This window comes from Oryx dammah, unplaced genomic scaffold (genome assembly GCF_014754425.2).
Source record: "Oryx dammah isolate SB20612 unplaced genomic scaffold, SCBI_Odam_1.1 HiC_scaffold_28, whole genome shotgun sequence".
Classification (NCBI taxonomy): domain Eukaryota; kingdom Metazoa; phylum Chordata; class Mammalia; order Artiodactyla; family Bovidae; genus Oryx; species Oryx dammah.
Window position 1 is genome coordinate 78,047,239 of NW_024070212.1, and position 24,925 is coordinate 78,072,163.

The 24,925-nt window shown below is 40.4% G+C and overlaps 1 protein-coding gene across 1 annotated transcript in view; it reads right to left on the reverse strand.

Annotated features, from left to right (window-relative positions):
• AK4 (adenylate kinase 4) overlaps positions 1-24,925 on the reverse strand; it is a 92,881-nt gene that overhangs the window by 14,098 nt on the left and 53,858 nt on the right. Inside the window, exon 2 of the mRNA XM_040232666.1 lies at positions 21,822-21,941. Within this exon, the coding sequence (XP_040088600.1) occupies positions 21,822-21,941 (120 nt within the window). The remainder of the gene's footprint in view (positions 1-21,821; positions 21,942-24,925) is intronic.

The following is a 24,925-nucleotide window of genomic DNA, read 5'->3' on the forward strand; positions in this document are numbered from 1 at the left end:
CCATCCTCATTTGCTGTCCTCTTGTCATCTAGTATTCAGGCTGGCTTCAGCAGAGAAATAGGTACTTCTAATCTTGAATTCTAGGCTCCTGTGCCAATAGCCACCCAGCTATATCCTCTCCATCCTCCCACACTGACTCTCTGGCTAAGCATCCCCTTCACATAAAGGCACCCACCTGCTGGGAAATTATGATTGGAAATATGTTCATGGTGCTTCTGCAATGGGAACTGAGATAAAGTGTTTTCAAAATAGAAAAAAATATATATTGCCTTTAAATAAACTGCTAATTAGATTTTTTTCGACTCTCATAATTTCTGTTCGATCAGATTATTACTACCTGGTATTTGAGGAAGTAAAAGATCAAATCCTATCTGCCTAAGACCAAGTACAATGTGGACACCTTGGCCTTAGCCCTGGAAGGTAGCACTGCCTGGCACACAGTGGCATACTTCTTTAATTAGCCTTCCTTATATAATTCCATGATATATATAATTAGTCTTCCTAAATAATTCCATGAAATTACAGGACTCTCTTGAGCTCTGTAAACTAAATATGTAGCCCTCTTTCTGTTAAGGGCTTGATGACTTTAAAATCAATGCATTAAGCAACTTCTCTTTTGATTAAGTACAAAAACAAATCGACTTTCTGAATTGAGGTTTCACAGCATGTGGGTGTGGACTTCCCTGGTGGCTCAGACAGTAAAGAATTTGCCTGCCAGTGCAGGAGACACAAGAGACACAGGTTCAGTCCCTGGGTTGGGAAGATCCCCTGGAGTAGGAATGGCAACCCACTCCAGTATTCTTGCTTGGAGAATCCCATGGACAGAGGAGCCTGGGCGGGCCACTAATCCATGGGGTTGCAAAGAGTCAGACACAACTGAGCACACACACATGTAAGCAACATTTTAATTGAGGAGTGTGTACAGAATTTTAAAGATCACTTAAAGACCTGAATTCTCAGTCACAGTCCCTGGGGCCTCATTTTCTAGCATCACTTAGCTACTACCCTGACAAGAAAGCATTGTTCTTTATCCTTTGGGTAGAGCTGAAAAAAGCCCTAAGAAAGAAGAGGCAGCTCTAAGAAGAGCAGTTCTCCCAACAAATAAAAACTCACATCTTGGTTAAACTTTCCTTGTCTAATGAGGGTAGAAGGCAGTCTACTCAGCTCCCCTAGAACTGTTTCTGAGTTTTTTGAGGGCCTCTAGAGGAATTGGTGGGAAATGGAATAGTGTACAAAATAATCTGGATTCACCAGGAACAGATTTCAAAAACATGTTGGATAGTGCCAACCTACTGGGCTCTCACATTCAGACCCATATTTAATTCCTCTTCTGAGATTTTCTAATACTTCCGGGGGTTGCTGGTTGCTTGCACTCTGCCATAGTTACAGTTCAGCACACAGACTCCGCATTCTGGTCCCCACCCAGGCACCAGGGAGCTCAACTCAGACACAGCTGACAGCCCAGGTCACAGGTCCTGTCTGTCACTCTAGTTAGCCCAAAGAACAAATGTTCCATGGAGTAGGGGAACAGTGTTCATCTGTCTATGAGATAATTAAAATATGAATATCCTTCAATCTACAGATCCTAACTTTAAGGCTTTAGGACAGGGACTCCCTGGTGGTCCAGTGGTTAAGGATCTGCCTCCCAATGCAGTGAATGCATGGTTGTTTTTGTTGTTTTATAAATTTACAATTTATATATAAACCATGTTTACTGCATAGAAAATCTGTAGCTAGTATATACAGACTCCAAAAATGACTTGAGTATTAGTTGATCAAAAAGCCCAAGAGGAAGCACACAAAATTCCATTAATAGGAAAAATGGCATTTAAGAAGTAAAATGTTATGCTTTACAAATTTCCATATCTTTTGATCTATTGAAAAAGATGATTTTTTATGAATCAATTTTAAATTTCCCTGTGATAAGTGAAAAATTTAAATATATGCACTTAATACTTTGGGGAGCACTGAAATGAAGCCTTAATATTACACGGTCCTAAGCATTTTGTATATCAATGGCTCCATCATTCAAGCTCCTGAGATTTAGTCCAATGGCAACAATGAAAACAGTCAACATGCCTGGTTACAATTCTCTCCAATATCACCCTTTAGGTCACTTTCAAACTTGAGCCTTCTCCGCCTGTTTTTCTGGGCTATGCAGGTCTGATCCCTGATCGGGGAACTAGATCCCACATGCCACAGGGCAACTACTGAGCTGGTGCGCTCTGAAGCCCCCACGCCACAAATAAAGAGAAGCCTGCACATCGCAACAAAAGATCCCACATGCTGCAACTTAGAAGGCCCAATGCAGCCAAATACATAAATCAATGGATTGGATAAATAAATAAAAGACTTCAGGCCATAAAACAGGAAATAGTATTCTAAAAGGCAGCATGGTAGCTCCAGAATCCTTTAAATTGATTTACATCAGTGTCTCCAAGGTGGGCTGAGCAAATCCTTAAAGTAATTCATTTGTATTTCTCAGAAGAGAATATCAGAAGAGGTGCAACGTGACCAGAACATTTCAAGCCATTTTTAAAAGGACATCTTATGCATCCATACACATCTTTTAAAAAGAACATGAAGTCAGAGGGGTAGAATGAAGACTATCTGAAACCTGTCAAGCAAGATGTCCCTGTATCAGAACATGAGATGGTCATGTTGACTTGGGAAGTGGGGTAAATGTGGGCACTTACTTTAGAATACATTTAGTTATCATTTGATATCCACTCATCCAAATTCTCTTCTAGAAAGCTACTCTTCATATGAGATTCAATTCAGTATTTTGAATTGCTAAGATATTGGGATTTGAAAGGAAACAAATAATTAACAAATGTAGAGAATGTTAAACCATGATCCCTTGGAAGTCTTGTAAGAGAAAAGCTGAATCTAAATAGGAATATTTATTCTGAACTATATAGTTCAGAAAGTATTTCAATGCATACATAAAGTCTTTAAACACATAATTAAGTGATTTAGACTAGGCAGGCCCAAGGAGAACTTGCCACTCTAGCTATGGATATTCATTATTCTTTAAATATGCTGGCTCACGGTGCCTATTAACATTACAAGATCCCTGAGGGCTGGGGCTGTGTTTATTCCTGAAAGGCCCAGGATACAGTCCCACGAGGATATGGTATTCCAGGCAGGCAGGGATTACTGACCAAATGGACTGATGCACACTCAAGTTCTGTCAACAGGTGGCAGCATTAATAATTTTTCCATTTAGAAAGAACAGCAACTGTGGTATGCTTTTATTTTTTACTAAAAGTAATCCTCAAAGACATGCTTTTAAATGACTAGCAGTATTCCAGCTCCTTATCAGGCTATTCCAAGTGAATATATCCCACTGTTGAGGAAACCAGAAAGTCCAACAGATCAAATAAAATAGCATCATATTCAAGCACCGAAAGCTTGCTTTCCTCCCTCTAACTACACATGAGACTGTTCTGCTGCCTGGTTTCTGATCAGGAGAACGAAAAACCAACCTCATGGGATCCTTGGCTGAGTGCGTCCTCAGTCACTCAGTCATGTTTAACTCTCTGTGACCCCATGGACTGTAGCCCACCAGGCTCCTCTGTCCATGGGATTCTCCAAGCAAGAATACTAGAGTAGATTGCCATTTCCTTTTCCAGGAGATCTTTCCAACCCAGGGATTGAACCCCCGTCTCTTGCGTCTGCTGCATTGGCAGGTGGATTCTTCACCACTGCACCATCCAGGAAGCCCAATGGGATTTCCTCATCTCAAAACCCAGCCTGGAAAAGTTGATCTGTCCTGTTCAAACAGCCCGCCCATGCTGAAAGCAGAAATGTCATGCAGTTCAATGTCTCCCAGAAGCAGTCATGTTGCATCACTGCTTACAGTGCCTCACAGGTTGTTTTTCAGACCTCCCCAAAAGATGTACTAGGTGCAGGGAGATGTCACTAAATTCCGGACTGGTAATATGTTCCCAGCAGTGCTGGCCACTGGGCCTTGACCCCAGCCCCTCTCAGCCACACCAAGAGCCTGGGGGAGGGCAGCTGGAGCAGGAGGGGTCACAGCAACAAGACAAGGCAGCGGAGAGCTAGAGGAACTAGGACATTTCTGTTTTTCTAATTTGGAGTGCATTCACTCCAGAGGAAGGGCACAGAGCCAGAGTCCACCACCACATTCCCAGGCAGAAAAGAAAGCCCTTCACTTAATGGAAATAAAAGGGCACTTCTGAAGGGCAACTTCCAACATCCGCCTGGGATCAGCAGCTTGCAAAAAGGTCAAGCAACCTCAGGGCCCCTTCCTACCTCCAGTAAGATCTGGAGCCAACATGGAGGCTTCTGACCACCCATCTCTTCCCAGTTGTTGGGAAAATAAGAACAGACTGTTCATTACAATTAATCACTGAAGGATTAAAGCTGAAAGAAGTCAGTTATTCTTCCATGGTTTCCCCTAACCCAGTGGGGCATTCACACCACCCACTTAGTATTAACTTAAAACTAATCACCATCAAAATCTGTTTTGTGAAGGATTTTTCTCTCTCGTATCTTATCTGTTTACACAATATTAATTTGTATGCATATCTGAGACCTCCATATTCTATTTCAGCCAATTTGTATTAACAGATGGTGAAAAGATTAAGAAGCAGCTGTGCTCCAGATGTTGGCGAAGGGGCTTATGCTACCTCCTATCACTCTGTGCGCTCACAGTTCCCTCTGCAACAAGAGTGCTCGAGGGCATGCTTCCTGCTCAGTGAGATCTTCCAGGGACACTTGGACTCCTGTTATACATCCTTGAGTTTTAGATATTTGTTAAGACGTGGGTACTGCTCTCAAAGAGCTTATAGGTTAGTAGTAAATGATATAAAAAACCTAGATAGACTATAATCATTACTGAGTGATCTACTGATAAATACAGGATATAGAAAATTTGGTTTTGAATCATAAGTTTGGATCTTGGAAATGGCTTATTGAAATTAAAGAATTCCGAGTGGGCAAGCATTCCGAGTAGGCAGGAATTCCCAGATGGCATGGACATCTGCTGGCATCAGTGGAAGGATCTGTCCTGTTTAAGGACGTAGCTGACAACGACTAACTTGAAATCCCTGTTCTTAAACAAGCTATTCTAAAAGCACTAAGCCCTCTTCCCAGTAAGGGAAGATGTATATTGCACTGAGGAAGGTGCTGCATCTGAAAAACTTTTGCTTAAAGGCTCTTCTGTTTAAGAATTCTGCTTCCTCATTCTCTAGAACCAAATTAGGGGGAAATTGGTCCCATTGTGTCTCAGTTGAAACAAAAGGAATTTGTAAATTATTTCACCAGAGCCCACATTTTTGCCCCAAGTATCCCCTACACAGGCTTAACTGTAGGCTGCAGGCCAGACTTTCTATAATTGGACAGATACTTATTAACCTTTTCTGTGGTCAAATACAGTGGAGGGCACTGGCAGTACAACCATGAAGGACACAAATATAATCTCTGCTTTCTGAGCCGTACACCTGGGGTGGGGGCATAAGGAAGTATGAAGCACCAAAATACACATATATATCTAACATCACATGATTATAAGGTAAGAAGGAAGAGAGATGTGGATAGATAGGATAGTACACGAAGAATTCACCGAGGAGGGGATATTGGAGTAGAGATGAGAATGCAGCGATGCACATGGACGGGGAGGGTGGAGGGCAGGGTACTCCAGGGAGAGGGCATATTGAAGACAAAGTCCCTGGAGCATAGCATGCATGGAACCAAAAGGTTGAGAAATTATAAGATACTTATGGAATATAAGCAGATCTGTTCTCCTCTGCCCTAAACAGGTAGGAAAGCAAAAGGAAACATGGCAGCAAGAAAAATTTACACAAAACACAATAAAGACAAAGAATATAGCATCCAATATAATAGAAAAACTGAACAGATGGACCAACAAAAAGATATAATACTGGAATTGTGTTGTTTAGTTGTTAAGTCATATTCATCTCTTTGCGAACCCATGGACTGTAGCCCACCAGGCTCCTCTGTCCATGAGGTTTCTCAGGCAAGAATACTGGAGTGGGTTGCCATTTCCTTCTCCAGGCGATCTTCCAGATCCAGGGAGTGAACCCATGTCTCCTGTTTGGCAGGTAGATTCTTTACCACTGAGCCACCAGAGATGCCCATAATACAGGAGAGCTTTCCAGAAAGGAAAGAATTGAACTGGAGATCAAAAGGACACACTATATATAAGAGGAAAAACAAAATCAATATTGAGAGATTCTATTTACTTAAAGTATGAAAAAATAAAAAAAATAAGCGAGGCGGCTGTGACAGGCTGCTCAGAAGCGCTGCCGAGAGGAGCTACCCTACACCCGAGGTCAGGGGCGTCGGCCGAGAGGAGCTACCGCACGCCCGAGGTCAGAGTGGCGGCCCAGAGGAGCTACCACCCGTCCGATGTCAGGGGCAGCGGCCGAGAGGAGCTACTCCACATCCGAGGTCAGGCCGGCGGCCGAGAGGAGCTACCACCCAGTCCGACGTGGGCGTCGGCCCAGAGGAGCTACCGCATGCCCAACGTCAGGGATGGCGGCCGAGACGAGCTACCCCACGTCCAAGGTCGGGGGCTTCGGCCAAGAGGAGCTACCCCACACCCGAGGCCAGGGGCGGCGGCCTAGAGGAGCGACCCCACACCCGAGGCCAGGGGCGCGGCCGAGAGGAGCGACCCCACGTCCAAGGAGCGGCAGCTACGCGGGCGCAGGAGGGCCCAGAGGAGCTACTCCAACGTCCAAGGTCAGGAGGGGCGGCGGTGAGGAGATACCCCTCATCCAAGGTAAGGAGCAGCGGCTGCGCTTTGCTGGAGCAGCTGTGAAGAGATACCCCAAAGTCCAAGGTAAGAAAAACCCAAGTAAGAGGGTAGGTGTTGCGAGAGGGCATCAGAGGGCAGACACACTGAAACCATACTCACAGAAAACTAGCCAATCTGATCACACGGACCACAGTCTTGTCTAACTCAGTGAAACTAAGCCATGCCATGTGGGCCAACCCAAGACAGACGGGTCATGGTGGAGAGGTCTGACAGAAGGTGGTCCACTGGAGAAGGGAATGGCAAACCACTTCAGTATTCTTGCCTTGCAAGAAAAGGCAAAATGATAGGATATTGAAAGATGAACTCCCCAGGTCAGTAGGTGCCCAATATGCTACTGGAGATCAGTGGAGAAATAACTCCAGAAAGAATGAAGGGATGGAGCCAAAGCAAAAACAATACCCAGTTCTGGATGCAACTGGTGATAGAGGCAAGGGCCAGTGCTGTAAAGAGCAATATTGCATAGGAACCTGGAATGTCAGGTCATCAATCAAGGAAAATTGGAAGTGGTCAAACAGGAGATGGCAAGAGTAAACGTCAACATTTTAGGAATCAGAGAACTAAAATGGACTGCAATGGGTGAATTTAACTCAGATGACCAATATATCTACTACTGTGGGCAGGAATCCCTTAGAAGAAACAGAGTAGCCATCACAATCAACAAGAGAGTCTGAAATGCAGTACCTGCATACAATCTCAAAAACGACAGAATGATCTCTGTTTGTTTCCAAGGCAAATCATTCAATATCACGGTAATCCAAGCCTATGCCCCAACCAGTAATGCTGAAGAAGCTGAAGTTGAACGGTTCTATGAAGACCTACAAAACCTTTTAGAACTAACACCCAAAAAAGATGTCCTTTTCATTATAGGAGACTGGAATGCAAAAGTAGGAAGTCAAGAAACATCTGGAGTAGCAGGCAAATTTGGCCTTGGAGTACGGAATGAAGCAGGGCAAAGGCTAATAGAGTTTTCCCAAGAGTACGCACTGGTCATAGCAAACACCCTCTTCCAACAACACAAGAGAAGACTCTACACATGGACATCACCATATGGTCAACACCAAAATCAGATTGATTATATTCTTTGCAGCCAAAGATGGAGAAGCTCTATACAGTCAGCAAAAACAAGACAGGGAGCTGACTGTGGCTCAGATCATGAACTCCTTTTTGCCAAATTCAACCTTAAATTGAAGAAAGTAGGGAAAACCAGTAGACTGTTCAGGTATGACCTAAATCAAATCCCTTATGATTATACAGTGGAAGTGAGAAATAGATTTAAGGGACTAGATCTGATAGAGTGCCTGATGAACTATGGATGGAGGTTCGTGACATTGTACAGGAGACAGGGATTAAGACCATCCCCATGGAAAAGAAATGCAAAAAAGCAAAATGGCTATCTGGGGAGGCCTTACAAATAGCTGTGAAAAGAAGAGAAGTGAAAAGCAAAGGAGAAAAGGAAAGATATAAGCATCTGAATGCAGAGTTCCAAAGAACAGCAAGAAGAGATAAGAAAGCCTTCCTCAGCGATCAATGCAAAGAAATAGAGGAAAACAACAGAATGGGAAAGACTAGAGATCTCTTCAAGAAAATTAGAGATACCAAGGGAATATTTCATGCAAAGATGGGCTCGATAAAAGACAGAAATGGTATGGACCTAACAGAAGCAGGAGATATTAAGAAGAGATGGCAAGAATACACCGAAGAACCGTACAAGAAAGAGCTTCATGACCCAGATAATCACAATGGTGTGATCACTCACCTAGAGCCAGACATCCTGGAATGTGAAGTCAAGTGGGCCTTAGAAAGCATCACTACAAACAAAGCTAGTGGAGGTGATGGAATTCCAGTTGAGCTATTTCAAATCCTGAAAGATGATACTGTGAAAGTGCTGCACTCAATATGCCAGCACTTTTGGAGAACTGAGCAGTGGCCACAGGACTGGAAAAGGTCAGTTTTCATTCCAATCCCAAAGAAAGTCAATGACAAAGAATGCTCAAACTACCGCACAGTTGCACTCATCTCACACGCTAGTAAAGTAATGCTCAAAAGTTCTCCAAGCCAGGCTTCAGCAATACATGAACTGTGAACTTCCAGATGTTCAAGCTGGTTTTAGAAAAGGCAGAAGAACCAGAGATCAAACTGCCAACATCTGCTGGATCATGCAAAAAGCAAGAGAGTTCCAGAAAAACATCTATTTCTGCTTTATCGACTATGCCAAAGCTTTTGACTGTGTGGATCACAAGAAACTGTGGAAATTCTGAAAGAGATGGGAATACCAGACCACCTGACCTGCCTCTTGAGAAGCCTATGTGCAGGTCAGGAAGCAACAGTTAGAACTGGACATGGAACAAACCATGGACACTGGTTCCAAATAAGAAAAGGAGTACGTCAAGGCTGTATATTGTCACTCTGCTTATTTAACTTCTATGCAGAGTACATCATGAGAAACTCTGGGCTGGAAGAAGCACAAGCTGGAATCAAGATTGCCGGGAGAAATATCAATAACCTCAGATATGCAGATGACACCACCCTTATGGCAGAAAGTAAAGAAGAACTAAAGAGTCTCCTGATGAAAGTGAAAGAGGAGAGTGAAAAAGTTGGCTTAAAGCTCAACATTCAGAAAAGGAAGATCATGGCATCTGGTCCCATCATTTCATGGGAAATAGATGTGGAAACAGTGTCAGACTTTTTTGGGGGGGCTTCAAAATCACTGCAGATGGTGAATGCAGCCATGAAATTAAAAGACACTTACTCCTTGGAAGGAAAGTTATGACCAACCTAGATAGCATATTGAAAAGCAGAGACATTACTTTGCCAACAAAGGTCCATCTAGTCAAGGCTATGGTTTTTCCAGTGGTCCTGTATGGACGTGAGAGTTGAACTGTGAAGAAAGCTGAGCACCGAAGAATTGATGCTTTTGAACTGTGGTGTTGGAGAAGACTCTTGAGAGTCCCTTGGACTACAAGGAGATCCAACCAGTCCATCCTAAAGGAGATTAGTCCTGGGTGTTCATTGGAAGGACTGATGCTGAAGCTGAAACTCCAATACTTTGGCCACCTCATGCAAAGAGTTGACTCATTGGAAAAGACCCTGATGCTGGGAGGGATTGAGGGCTGGAGGAGAAGGGGAAGACAGAGGATGAGATGGCTGGATGACATCACCAACTCTATGGACGTGAGTTTGAGTGAACTCTGGGAGTTGGTGATGGACAGGGAGGCCTGGCCTGCTGTGATTCATGGGGTCACCAGGCGTCAGACATGACTGAGTGACTGAACTGAACTGATGAAGAAATAATTCTTCAGAAAATCTATACAAGAAAAGAAACCGTATTCACAAAAGGGAAAACAGTCAGATTGGCCTTGGGCTTCTACAGAGCAATAATCCAGGCCAGAAGACAATGAAACCCGACTGCAAAGGACACAAGGACCACTTCAGAATATCACTGTCAGCTGAACCATTAAACAATAAGGAGACGTTTTCAAACATGAAAATTCACGGAATGTAGCACCTCAGGAGCTGTTCTGCCAGGAGGGCAGAGGAGAAGGGAAGAGAGGGAGAGAAGAGAGGCATTCAATAAAATCCAGTAAACCACGTGATGAATGGGAAAGCGGTGTTAAAAATAATGCAAATAAACTTATTTACAAAACAGAAATAACGTTACAGATGTAGAGAACAAACTTATGGTTACCAGGGGGAAGTGTTAACGGGGGAGGAATAAATTGGGAGATTGGGATTGACATATACACACTACTATATATAAAATGGATAACTAATAATGACCTACTGTATAGCACAGGGAACTCTACTCATACTATGTAATGACCTATGTGGGAAAAGAATTTTCAAAAGAGTAGACATATGTATATTTATAACTGATTCACTTTGCTGCATGGCAGAAACATCTTAAATCAACTATATACTCCAATAAAAAATTTTTTAAGTAGTTCAGTTTTATTCATACACAAGTCACTTGTTTAAAGTGTATAATTCAATAGTTTCTAGTATATTCAGTGATATAACTAAGATTAATCAAAATAAAATAAACAGAGGAGTGGTATGGGGGAAAAAATGAGTGCACAGAATTCATTAAAATTTCTTAACTGTAAGACTAAAAAATGACAAGTTAGAGAAGTTTATAATAAATTTTCACATTAAATGCTAAGAAAATTGGGAGGAAAGGGAGAGGAGACGAGAGAAAATGTAAGTATATTGCTTAAATTTGAAACGTGAGATTAAAAAAAAACAAATATGTCAATCTCATCTTTTCATAATCTTAAGAGGCTTCCATGGGAATTAATATCCCTCATGATGAAGAAGGTTTTTATCTGAAATTCAGTATTAATTCCTTAGGGTTCACTTTAGCTTTTGCTATAGTTAAATTTGAGTAAAATTGAAAGCCTTTTTTTAAAAGTATTTAAAGTATGGTGTTATTCTTACAGAGTTTTACCTACATTATGTGCATGGAGAGGTGTCTAGAATGGTGGTGTGCAACTTCTAACCCTTGTTATTTCTGGCTAATAGGATTTCAGGCAAAATTTGTTGCTTTTACTTTCCATTTTTTCATATGGCCTGAATGTTTTATGGTGGTCATGAATAATTTCTACAAGAACAATATGAAAAAAGTAAAATTAAATCATCTGTGGGAATTCCCTGTTGGTCTGGTAGTTGGGACTTGGTGCTTTCACTACCAAGGGCCTGTTTGGGGAACTAAGATCCTGCAAGATGCACAGTGCAGCCCTGAGAAAAAATAATAAAATAAACTGTCTGCTTTTTTCAACACCACCTTCTATTTTTAACCCTAATCAACTTATTCATCTTTCCAAAATCTGAGTTTTCTTGTTAGTAATAGAAAAATAAACAGCTTTTTATACTGTTTTGTTTTAGATTACTAGATAAGGTTTGATGGAAGATGAGTGATTTACTTAGGCTTTCCCCAGGTGTACTTAATGAGGGGTAAATATGCTGAGCCTTAATAGAATGACAATATTTTCATTAATTTTCTCAACACTTAAGTTCTAACATCTATATCAGTGTTTGCCTATGTATATTTACATTAATAATTATCAATTAAACTATCTTTCCACTGAAAATAAGAACACATATCTACCACTTGACCACCTACTATGTTCCAGAACTCTACTACAAGTTTTACATTTGTTAGTCAATCCTTGCAAACCTATGCCATACATACTCCTATTGTACAGATGAGAAAAAAGAATCCAGGAAAGGTAATTTTGCTTACTGAAGATTACAAACTATTCAGACCTGACTCTCAAGTTCATGCTTCTTCCACGTTCAAAAGCTAAACAATTGTTTTATTATTAATTAAACTAGTGAACTATACGGAGAAGGCAATGGCAACCCACTCCAGTACTCTTGCCTGGAGAATCCCATGGATGGAGGAGCCTGGTAGGCTGCGGTCCATGGGGTCACTAGGAGTCGGACACGACTGAGTGACTTCATTTTCACTTTTCACTTTCATGCATTGGAGAAGGAAATGGCAACCCACTCCAGTATTCTTGCCTGGAGAATCCCAGGGACAGAGGAGCCTGTTGGGCTGCCATCTGTGGGGTCGCAGAGTTGGACACGACTGATGCGACTTAGCAGCAGCAGCAGCAAACTATATATCATATGCTTTGGATGGAGTTTTGCAATGAATTGTCTTAGTTCACCAAATTCCCAAGATGCCTAGTTCATAAGTTAGCGAAGCAAGCTCCCCTAACATCTAAAATTAGCCTTACTTTATAGACTTTTAAGTAAGTAGCATAAACAAATTAGATAAGCACATCTGAAAGTGTATGAGAAGAAAGGCACAAATACAGAGAAACCATACCTTAATGTTAAAGTATGTCTGAATTTTTAAAAAAATTTTAATTGGAGGATAATTGCTTTCAAATTGTGGTCCTGGAGAAGACTCCTGAGAGCCCCTTGGACAGCAAGAAGATCAAATCCATCAATCCTAAAGGAAATCAACCCTTAATATTCATTGGAAGGATTGATGCTGAAGCTGAAGCTCCAATACTTTGGCCACCTGATGTGAAGAGCGGACTCACTGGAAAAGACCCTGATGCTAGGAAAGACTGAAGACAAAAGGAGAAGAGGGCAGCAGAGGATGAGATGGTTGGAGAGCATTACCAACTCAGTGGACATGAACTTCGGCAAACTCTAGGAGATGGTGAGGGACAGGGAGGCCTGGCCTGCAGAGGTCGATGGGAGTCAAACCAACAACTGCTTTACGATGTTGTGTTGTTTTCTGCTGTACAACAATGCGAATCAGCTATAAATATATATTATATATATATATTGAACCTCCCTTTTGAACCTCCCCCCAACTCTCCCTCTAAAAATTGTTTAATTTAGCTAATTTTTAAATGTTAGTTGGAAGGAAAGTTAAAAATAAATTATTCACTCTTCCAAACTCAGTTTTAAATTTTTATTTTTAACTTCCTTCCAACTCATTTTTAATATTAACTTCGACACTTATTCAAGTCCTTGTTTTGCCTGTCAAGAAGTGTTTAACTTTTGCCCCCACCCACTTTTATAGCCTCATCTGCTCATAATTTTTGGCTCTCAAATTATCCAACTACTTGTAGCTTTCAGAACACACACGTTGTTTCACACTTCTATACCTTTTGTGCATGATCTTCTCTCTCTAGATTTTGCTTTAATCCCAATTTCAAAATTTTGTGTCCCCTCCTCCTGGAGGCCTCCCTCGGCCTCAAGAGGGCCAGTCACTTTCTCCTCTGTGCTAGCTCTCCCCTCTTACCCAGTTCACTGGTGTTCTCAAGATCCTACACTATGATTATTTAAGTAGCATTTGCTCCTCCTGGACTGTAAGGTCAGGAACTAATGCTATTCCCTCCTCAGATGGATTGATGGGATACACAAATAATGCATACTCAATTTGTTTCTTGATCTCTGAACCAAGTTTTTCTAGGATGTGTTCAAATGTTTGTTTTCCATATGGTCCTTAATGCTTTCATGTTAAAATCTAGTCATTCCCTGAAAACACAAATGGAACAAACAAAGTCAGGATTGTCTACTATATTAAGATTGTTCCTCATCCTGAGGCAACAGTCAGATCAATTAGAAGAAACACACCAGAAATAGACACAGAGACAGAGTCTCAAGGAGATAATCCAATGAAATGAAGAAGAGATCCAGAGTTTTACAGTGTTTTTCAGCCAGATACTCTGAACTCATACAGACACCAAAGACACTGAACAAGGAAGGGTCGTGGAATAAAAATCAAATTCCTTTAATGTATGGTTACCAATGGGGAAGGGATAGCTAGAGAGTTTACAGACACATACACATTGCTATATTTAAAATAGATAACCAACAAGGTCCTACTGTATCGAGAACTCTACTCAGTATTTTATGTAACAACTTAAATGAGAAAATTTGAAAAAGATACACGTACATGTATAACTGAATCACTTTGCTGTATACCTGAAGCTAACACAACACTGTTAACCAACTATACTCCAATATAAAACAAAAAGTTAACAACAACAAAAAAAAACAAGTTCTTATACTGTGAATTAAACCAAAGACCCTCACAAAGACTTAACACTTTAGGTTTCTCTGCAGTTTATTATTGAAATGCTAATGTCTAACAACTATATTGATTTCTGTACATATACATGTATCTTTTTCATTTTCATATTCATTCCTATACACATGAGTATGTCAAGAAGGATGAGCCTGGTGAGATGCCAGAGATTATGACTGTTCAATCCATGCTTGGCAGGCCTGAGAACCACCACCATGCCCAGCAGAGTTCCTTCAAGTCTGTGACTCTCCACTCTTCAGCAGTCACTCCAATTGCTTCACACCTTCTGTTCAAGGTTAGGAGAGTATACATACTGCCTTAATAGTGATCAAAGATACAAAGAGGTTCTTTGCGACTCTATGGACTATACAGTCCACAGAATTCTCCAGGCCAGAATACCAGAGTGGGTAGCCTATCCCTTCTGCAGGGGATCTTCCCAACCCAGGAATTGAACCGGGGTCTCCTGCATTGCAGGTGGATTCTTTACCAAGTGAGCTATCAGGGAAGCCCAAGGACTAAACATCTGAAGGTAAATGGGTATTACCCTCTTGAATACATGCAACTCATACACATACAAGGAGAAAGCCTGATTCTTTTTTCTTCACAGAGAATGTCTTCAGTGACCTTCCAAAAAATGTACCACAAATTTTATTTTTGACATACCCTACATTCCCAAGGGCAACAACAAAAAAAATTGCCCTTGGCATTTTCTTAAAAGATGTGATTCAGAAGATATGTGATTGTTGGCTTTTTCTCTGTAGGCATATGTTGCCCAGCGGGATGTCACACCCTTCAAAGGTCTGATTCAGAAAGAAAAATACAAAGTTGGGATAAGGTCAGAGCAAACACATACAAACACTGCACACATTCAAGTGGCTCTGACTTCTGCTAAAAAAAAAAAAAAAATCCCAGAATTACCCACAGAGAGCACCCATTAGCGCTCAGAACAAAATCAAATGGCATATACAAATGGAACATGACTGAACGATGACTCTCCTTGTAAAGGTATCTTTATCTCCAATAAAAAGGTTTAAATTATATTCCACTTATAATTCCAAAATTTAAGATTTTTTTCCCATGAAACCAAACTTTGACAGCAAATACAAAATATTTCAATACCTACACATAAAGTCATCTGGCAGACAATTCTGTTACAACTTGAGATAAATTAGGACTGAGCCTAAGAGCATGTTACTGTTTAAATGCACAGGTTTTGGCAGCCATGCTTAGAAATAGTGGAAAAGAAATCTATTACCTAACACACCTTCCAACAGGCCCTATCTCACAGCCAGCTTTTTTTCTTTTTAAATGAAGAATTTGTATTTGAGCTGGTTATTTGCAAGAGTTGGTTACTGTGCCTTAGTTACTATTTCACCTTAATATCACCTAGTAAGCAGTAAACATCTTAAAGAAAAAAGCAAAAAACAAAACCAGAGTTTCATAGCAAAATTAGAAGACTTATATGTGACATTCCACTGGCTGAATATTTTAGAAAATATAAAAATGATTTTTATAAAACTGCTCTCACTCATGGAACGTCTAAGGAAATTAAAGAAAGAAAGAGGGGGAGAGCCACATCTGTATACACATATTAATACAAAAAAGAGTGTTTCTTATCCAACCAAAAAGCACACGGTGCAGACAGGGTGGTACTGGACTGTTTTTAGCAAGTACATGGCTGACCAAGCCACAGAGCACGCAGCAAGCCCATTCACAGCCACCCCTGGTGTTTCCTTGGCATGCATCCACACTGCTCGTTTTCCACCCACCATTTGCAGGATGCCTCTCCACTGCCATATGGACCAAGATGATGAGTCATCTGTCATCCAAAATTCTTCTCCTGACCTTTCCACATTCAGTCACCTTTAGCACACTCAACCAGCACGTCCTCCGCAGAGCACATGCCCTGGAACATAAGGGGTTTCAAGCTGAACATAGAACTTAGCATTCCTGACGGTCCCCACTTTGCCAAAAGGATTTCTTCCAGAGCTTTAAAGGAAAATCACAACCAAAACCGTGACCAGATGGGTTTTCAAGGAGAAAGCTATAAACTAAATCAGTGAGGAGACTGACGTCCTTTACTAAAAACAGGCCTGTGATATAAAAGAATTTCACTTATTCATTCACTGAGAGGAAAAGTTATGGCAAAAGCAAAGCAGTGAAAAGATACATAAAACATTTCACAACTGAAACTGACTTTTTAACTTCGTATAGCTGAAGATGTTTTAAACTATTTTTGAACTTAATGCTTCACATAATCACCACAAAAAAAAAAAAAAATTCCTGACCTGCACCTCATGTACAACAAATCACAAAATCTCATATAGTACTTTCTATAACGGCAAGAATTCTTCTAAGCCCTTTACGTATGTTCACTTACTTCATCCTTTCTGTAATCCCTGTTTTCCATGAGGAATAAAATGCAGAAAGCTAATAAGGTACTTTGCCTAAGGTCACTGACATTGCCAGTAAATGGCAGAGCTGGGATTAAAAGCACTGGTAGTACTGGGATTAGTGGTGATTACACTAACCACCTTCCCAAAGGAGTTTAAGACACATGATCCTTTTTTAACAGTTAAGTTTACTTAAAACTATACAAGTTCATTTTATAAGGTGAGAAAACTTACAATTAAAGAATCTAAACTAGAGAAATGTAAATTACTGTTAGATGGTGGGAAAGTTCAAGTTATCAGTCATGGAAAATACCAACATAAGAAAGAAGGAGTGGGGGGTTAATTTTTGTGAGTTAAATATTAAGAGTCTGGAGAAATTAACATAACTGGAGAAGTATAGGTAAGGTACTGATAGCCAAGAAACTCCAAAAGCTAGGAAGGCAATCATAGAGAACCCCAGGTCTATAGTGCCTAACATCAGTCAACACTCCTGTCAATTTTTTTTCCTCATCAAGGCAATCTTTCAGGAATGGTGCCTCCTGGCCACATCACTGTTGGTGCTTAAATTCAGGCCTTCAACATCTCTTGGTCCAATTGTGCTAACAATCTCTTCCCCAGCTTCAGGTCACCACCTCCTCCCTTACCCCAGCATCTAATCGCTCTGCTGCTAACAGAATAGTCTTTCTGAAACACCAACAGATTTGATCATGCTATTCCCCTTAAGTCTTCAGTGAGCTTCCCAGGTGGCACTAGTGGTAAAGAACCCATCTGCCAGTGCAGGAGATGCAAGAGAAGTGAGTTCAATGCCTGGATTGGGAAGATCCCCTGGAGGAGGGCATGGCAACCCACTCCAGTATTCATGCCTGGAGAATCCCAAGGACAGAGGAGCCTGGTGGGCTACAGTCCATAGCATCACAAAGAGTCAGACACGACTGAAGCGACTGAGAATGCACATACAAGTCTTCAGTGGTCCGTATCAACAACAATTTCCAGTTCCACCATCTCTGTATAGAGAGATGTATAAAGTCTATCTGTATGAAGTCTATCACCCCAGGATTCCCTCTGCCTCTGTCTGCAGGCACAGGAAAACACTAGGCTAAGTCATTCCTCTCTTACCTAGTTCACATTACCCCTTTGATGAAAAAATCCTCCTTCCAACCCCATTCATCAACCTGCAGGACCTCACTCTATTCATCTCTTTTACCATAAAGTTGCCAATCCCACCTTCTACCATGAGAAGAGATAATTTTCTCCTTTGGGTCCTCAGTGTACCCACATGAGTATTGATTTCATTACACTGTCATAATTTTTTACACACCTGACTCCCCTACTGTAATATAAGTCGCTTAATAGAGAAAGTGTCTTGTCATTTTATCAACAGCACTTAATAGTTCCTGACTCACAGTAGGAGGGAGCTTTATTCATTACTAATAAATAAACATATACTTTCCACAGACCATTATAGCCTCTCTCTTGACAGAAGTTTTCAGTTCAGTCTGTTGGTTCCCTGCAGCCCTCTGCAGTTCCCAATATTTTTAATGGAAGGCATTCTAGAAAGATATGATCTACACTATAGTCAACTTTTCAGAACACCTCCACACTGAGGAATAGATGTTGAACAGTAGAGTTCACAAAGAATGGTCCATAGAACCAAACACACAGGTTCTCAATAGGGTAGGAGATTCTAGGGTTAAATAAATTCAGAAAATGCCTCATGATATCACTTTCTATGAAGAATTAAATCACACTATCATAGTAAAGGTGCATTAAAGTCCTAAGAAGTTGGTTAACTCTGGATTTACTAATTTTGAATAGGTAAGTGAACCCTACTTTGCCTCCATTTTCTCATCTATTAAATGGAAATAACAATCTCTACCTTCATATGATCACTGTAGGGACTGAATGAGATAATCTCTAAAGCTCAGATCACTACTTGGCACACAGTGAGTACTCAATAAATTCAAGCAATCTTTAATATTTAAACTAACATTTTCTAAACTACAGTCTGTCTTCTCATCAATCCACTACTAATACTACACACTTTGAGAAACACTGATACAGAATAACTACTCGACAACATATTAGTCATTTTGGAGATTCACAGCTCCAGACTTTAGGAGAAATAGGCAATCTGATAGTTAAAACGTAAGACAATTCACTCTGGCTTCTCTTTGGCTAACAAACATTGAAGTTCACACTATCACAACTTGCTGAGGCTTTGGTTCTCCAAAGTAAGACAGGAAAGAGTACACTGGGTGAACTAAAGGAAAACTACTCTGCAATGGAAAGAAGTTTCTTATATATAAATCTCACTATCCTTTCATTCCTAGAAAGCAATATATTCATCAAGTTTCTATTTTCACTACCAAGGAATTTTGCTGTTTAAGAGTAAGACAAATAATCCACACAGTCTATTTTTTCTTCAATTAATAAATCAAAAGATTTATACTGGGCTTAAAGAATCATCTACTTAAAGTAGATGATTCTTAATTCCAGCTTCCTGAAGTACAAAACTGTAGTAGTTCATGTATGAGCATCTGTATGCATTTTCCTAGGTAACATATCATAGGAACCACTGAGCTGTTTTTTTCCAAACCATTATTATAAAATTGAAGCATAGTTAATTTACAATGCTGTTTCAAGTATACAGTAAAGTGAATCAGTTATATATATACATAATTGAATATATATTATTTTTCACATTCTTTTCCATTATGCTGCTGCTGCTAAGTCGCTTCAGTTGTGTCCAACTCTGTGTGACCCCATAGACAACAGCCCATCAGGCTCCGCCATCCCTGGGATTCTCCAGGAAAGAACATTGGAGTGGGTTGCCATTTCCTTCTCCAACGCATGAAAGTGAAAAGTGAAAGTGAAGTCTTTCGAGACCCCATGGACAGCAGCCTACCAAGGTCCTCCATCCATGAGATTTTCCAGGCAAGAGTACTGGAGTGGGGTGCCATTGCCTTTTCCACTTTTCCATTATAGGCATAAAATATTGAATATAGTTCCCAATGCTGCACAGTACATCTATGTTGTTTACCTATTTTATATATATTAATATATATGCTCAGTCACATCCAAGTCTTTTCGACCCCATGGATTATCACCCCCCAGGCTCCTCTGCCCATGGAATTTTCCAGGCAAGAATGTTAGAGTGGGTTGCAATTTCCTTCCTGCTTCAGAGGAGCTTCCTGATCCAGGGATCAAACCCGTGTCTCGTGCATTTCCTGCACTGGCAGGTGGATTTCTTGCCACTGAGTCACCTGGGAAGCCCGTTTTATACATAATAATGTGTATATGTTAATCTTAAACTCCTACTTTATCTCCTCTCAACTGTTAGCCCCTTAGGTAACCATAAGTTTGTTTTCTATGTCTGTGGATCTATTTCTGTTTTACAAATAAGGCTGATTTTTTTAAGAGTCCATATGTAAGTGATATTGTATGATATTTGCCTGAGTTTTTTGAAAAATTAGGCCTATGTATTATTTAGATATTAAAAATAAAAAAGTTGCAAAGGGTATATACAATGAAAGGTAAATCTCTCTCCCAACCCTAATCCTTATCCAGAGCCAACCACTGTTATTAGTTTTTTATATCCTTCCTAAGACAGATTATATATGTGTGTATAAGTACCTACAGTAATATTATACCATCCCTCCATTTTTACCAAGATAATAGTATATGATATATACTATATTGCAACTAGGTTTTTTCACTTGGCAGTTTATCTTAGAGCACTATCTATATCAATACATAGATATAGATACTTGGTTAACAGGCATACCAAAATTTAAAGCAATCCTATGATAAGATACTTGGCTTCCCAGGTGGCACTAGTGGTAAAGAATCCGCCTGCCAATACAGGAGATACAAGAGACTTGGGTTCAATCCCTGGGTCAGAAAGATCCCCTGGAGAAGGAAATGGCAATCTACTCCAGTATTCTTGCCTGAGAAATCCCATGGACAAAGGAGCCTGGTGGGCTACAGTCCATGGGGCTGCAGAGCTGGACGTGCTCTGACTGAGGGACTGAGCACAAGATAAATACTTAGGTTGTTACCAGTGTCTTGTAACAAAGGTCAAAGCAATTGCTTCATCAATAGTCATGTATGGATGTGACAGTTGGACCATAAAAAAGGCTGAGCACAGTAGAATTGATGCTTTTGAACTGTGCTGTGCTGGAGAAGACTCTTGAGAGTCCCTTGGACAGCAAGATCAAAACACTTAATCTTAAAGGAAATCAACCCTTTATATTCATTGGAAGGACTGATGCTGAAGCTCCAATACTTTTGGTCACCTGATGGAAGAGCTGGCTCATTAGAAAAGACCCTGATGTTGGGAAAGATTGAAGGCAGGAGGAGAAGGGGATGACGGAGGACAAGATGGTTGGATGGCATCACGAACTCAATGGACATGAGTTTGAGCAACCTCCGGGAGATGGTGAAGGACCAGGAAGCCTGGCGTGCTACAGTCCATGGGGTTACAAAGAGTGGAGGGACTGAACAACAACTAGTGTCTTGCAAAGATTGCTGAAAATAAACATCCTTGAATATATATTTTTAGGCAAGAAATGAAGCAGGGAATTGCTAAAGACTACTAAGTTGCCCTCCAAAGGTTACCCATTTTATTCTCAAGAATACTTATTTCTTATACCCTCAATAAAAAAAGATTTTCAGATTTTCTCTCTTTTTTAAACCTGACAGGTAAAAAATGATAACAGATGCTTTTAACTTATGTGGCTTATTTTGAATGAAAGAACCTCTGATTTAAGATGAGTCATACTTATGATGACCTAGTCATGGAAACAAAAAGCACCATCAAAACTGGAACAATACTGGGAATTCAGTTAAGGTTTGCTTCAAGTTGATGGCTTTAGGGATGGTAGTATGCAGACAAAGGAATTAAAAGGCTTCACCCACATGGGTTTTTTAATTACGTTGCCAAATTGGAATCTGTCTAAAGAAATGACTGGGGAAAAAAGGCACTTTGCAATCTGTAAGAAATTATGGAAGTGTTCAAAGAACCATGACCCACTACTAGCAGAAGCCCGTTGGACCCCCAGGTTCAACTCACCATCAAGTAGCCAGTGCTCGCTGCGCCTGTTCTCCAACTCCAACAGCATGAGGCGTGTGATTACATGATCAGGAACCAAAAGGCCTTTCTCTATGTATTGCTTTGCCATATCACCAACTTCTATTAAAAAGACAGGAAAAAGAGACACTCAAGCTTCTGGGGAAAAAAAAAATGCTTACCAACTCTCTCCTGACAGTTTTGCTTTTTCTTCCATTCCTGCTTGATGTCCTGGAGGGAAAGGTTTTTAAAGAGTCATATTTTAAAAATTGGCTTCAATAATGGTGACCCTGTCTCCCAGTTGTCTACCAAAGAATTAGAAGAGCATCTCTTGAAGATACACACAGACAGAAATAAAAATGAAAGGAAATATAAATTAGGGCAAAGGGAAAATCAGAGTAGGAAATAAAGCTGGAGTCTAGAAGGAGAGTGGCACACAATAAAGGCCAGGAGAGGAGTAAAGTCCAGTCTGGTTGCTAGCAGTGAGACACACTCTGGACCCAAGCCTCCCACCAGTTTCCGGTAACAAGGAAAAAGGATCGACTTCACAATTCATGCTACAGAGAAGACTAAAGGAAGCTGAGAGACTCAACCATTCCTCAGAAACCTCAAAAATTCCCACTACTCTTCTAGAAAAAGGGCTGGATGATACAAACAACAATGGGTTTCTTTCTTTTCATGAGCCTCAGTTAAGCAGATGGCACCTTGCTGACACAGTTGTAGAAGCAACTCAAGTGTTTTTAGTGGAATGCCAAGTTCGTGAAAAGACGTGAATTTCAATTTTTTTTTTCAAAGAAAAAAATGCTCCTATCATAATTTAAAATAACAATTTGTTATACATGGAAATTGTCAGTTGGGTTCAAGAGAACATCTGTTAAATTTCTAGGAACTGAATTTTTTTTAATCCAGATGACGTCCTCAGCTCTCTAGCAATCTGATCATGAACCATTAGAAACACATTCTTGACAGGCCAATTAAGTTCTTATAAAAACACAGGGCAGAATTATATTACTGGGGGAAAAAAGGTTAAAAACCATTTGCCCCCACCTTCTGCTTGAATTTAATAAGGTAGAGACCTTCCTTTCACAGACTGAATCTATAGTGCCAACTTCACCTTCCACACGGAAACATGGGCTGTGAGGAGTTCCCTATCACTCGATGACTACCATGGGGCAAAGAGCCCAATGTTAGGCCCAGTGATATGGATTCAGAAATGCACTGCAAGAAAAAGAACACGAGTGGCTAAGTATGAATGTGAATAAAACACATTCATTCAGTAAGGATTTATTGACTGCATACTACTTAACAGATAATATTCTACAAATGTAGCAGTGACTGAAAGTTGCAGCTTACCAATATTCAAGCAGTATGACTTTACCTGAGAGCAACAATAACTCTTTAACTGGGAATACAAACTAGCAGGTGCTGTGCTTTAAACATTTTATTTGTGTTATTTCATTGATTCTTCATAAGATCCTCACCTTTAGATAGGAGGTAAAACTTGTATTTTTTTTTAGGACAGCATTATTGAGATACAAGTCACACACTATAACATTACAAGTCATATACCGTAACATTCACCATTTTAAAGTGTGCAATTGAGTGGCTTTTAATACCTTCTCCACATTGTACAAGCATCACCACTACCTAATTTCAGAACATTTCTATTACCCCAGGAAGAAACTCCATACCTACTAGCGGTCACTCTCCCATCCCCTCCTCCCTCTAGGTACTGGCAACTAATCTACTTTTGGTCTTTATGGTTTGCCTATACTGCACATTTCATATAAATGGAAGTGTACACGATGTAGTTTGTGTCTGGTTCCTTTACTTAGCATATTTTCAAGGATCATCCATGTTGTACCATATCAGTACTTCATTTTCAAGGCTGAATATTATAATTCTATTGTGTGGACACAGCACATGTTGTTTATACATACATCAGTTATCGGGCACTGGGGTTGTTTTCAGTTTGGGGCTATTTTGAATAATGCTGCAATATACATTCATGTACAAGTTTCTGTGTGAATATATGCTTTCAGTTTTCTTGGGTAATACCTGTAAGAAACACGTGTACATCTGAAAAATCACTGTCAGAAAGAACGCTCAGAGCAACTGAGAAGCTTACTCTGTGATGGTCAGGCCAGCCCCCGAGTCCTGTTCTCAGTCTCATCCACCAAACTTCAAGGTACATGCCAACAACAAATATACATCTTCCAAGGTGAGAAACCAAGATATGACCTGATGACCTGGTTTGAAACATCCCATGAGGAAACGGTTAATGAGGAGGAATGGTCTTGTACAGAAAAGAGAAGGACATGATAACAACTGACCCATAACCTGATTCTGGACAGATGGAAAAGGCATTATCTTACTTAATCCCCCAGGGCTTAGAATTAGTACTAGTGGGAACTGCAAATGGACAGGAAAAGTCACCTGAGGAAATATTTGAATGGAGACTCAGAGAAGGGATATTATAGAGGGATTTTGCAAACTGGATTGGGTTTAATTCATGTTTCAGGTCCCTACAGATGGAAGAGTTATGGTACTACGGTACATTTGAATTCAGTAATTTGATGAAGAACAGTGTCCAAAATGATACTTCTAAGACCTCTGATTATCTCCTAAATGGCTCAAAATGTACCTCCACTGACACCTCAAATTTATCCTGTCCAAAATCACATTACCCTCCCACTCTGTTCTTGTCTGGGATGCTTCCTGCCTCATCAGTAACAGAGTCCTCCCCTATCAACAGATTCCTTGGATTCAGTTATCCAAAGTCAATCATGGTCTGAAAAATATTAAATGGAAAATTCCAGAAATAAGCAACTGATAAGTTTTAAATTGGGCACCATTCTGAGCAGCACGATGACATCTCTTGCCATTCTGCTCCATCCTGCCTGGGATGTAAATCATCCCTTCATCTACAGTATCCCACCTGTTAGTCACTTAGTAGCTGTCTTGGTATATACTGTTGTGCAGTGACTTTATTTTACATAATAACAACCCAAAGTGCAAGAACAGTGATGCCGGCCATTCAGATGTGCTAAAGAGAAACCAGAAACAGTGCTTCTTTTAAGTAAAAAGGTAAAAGTTCAACTTAGGAG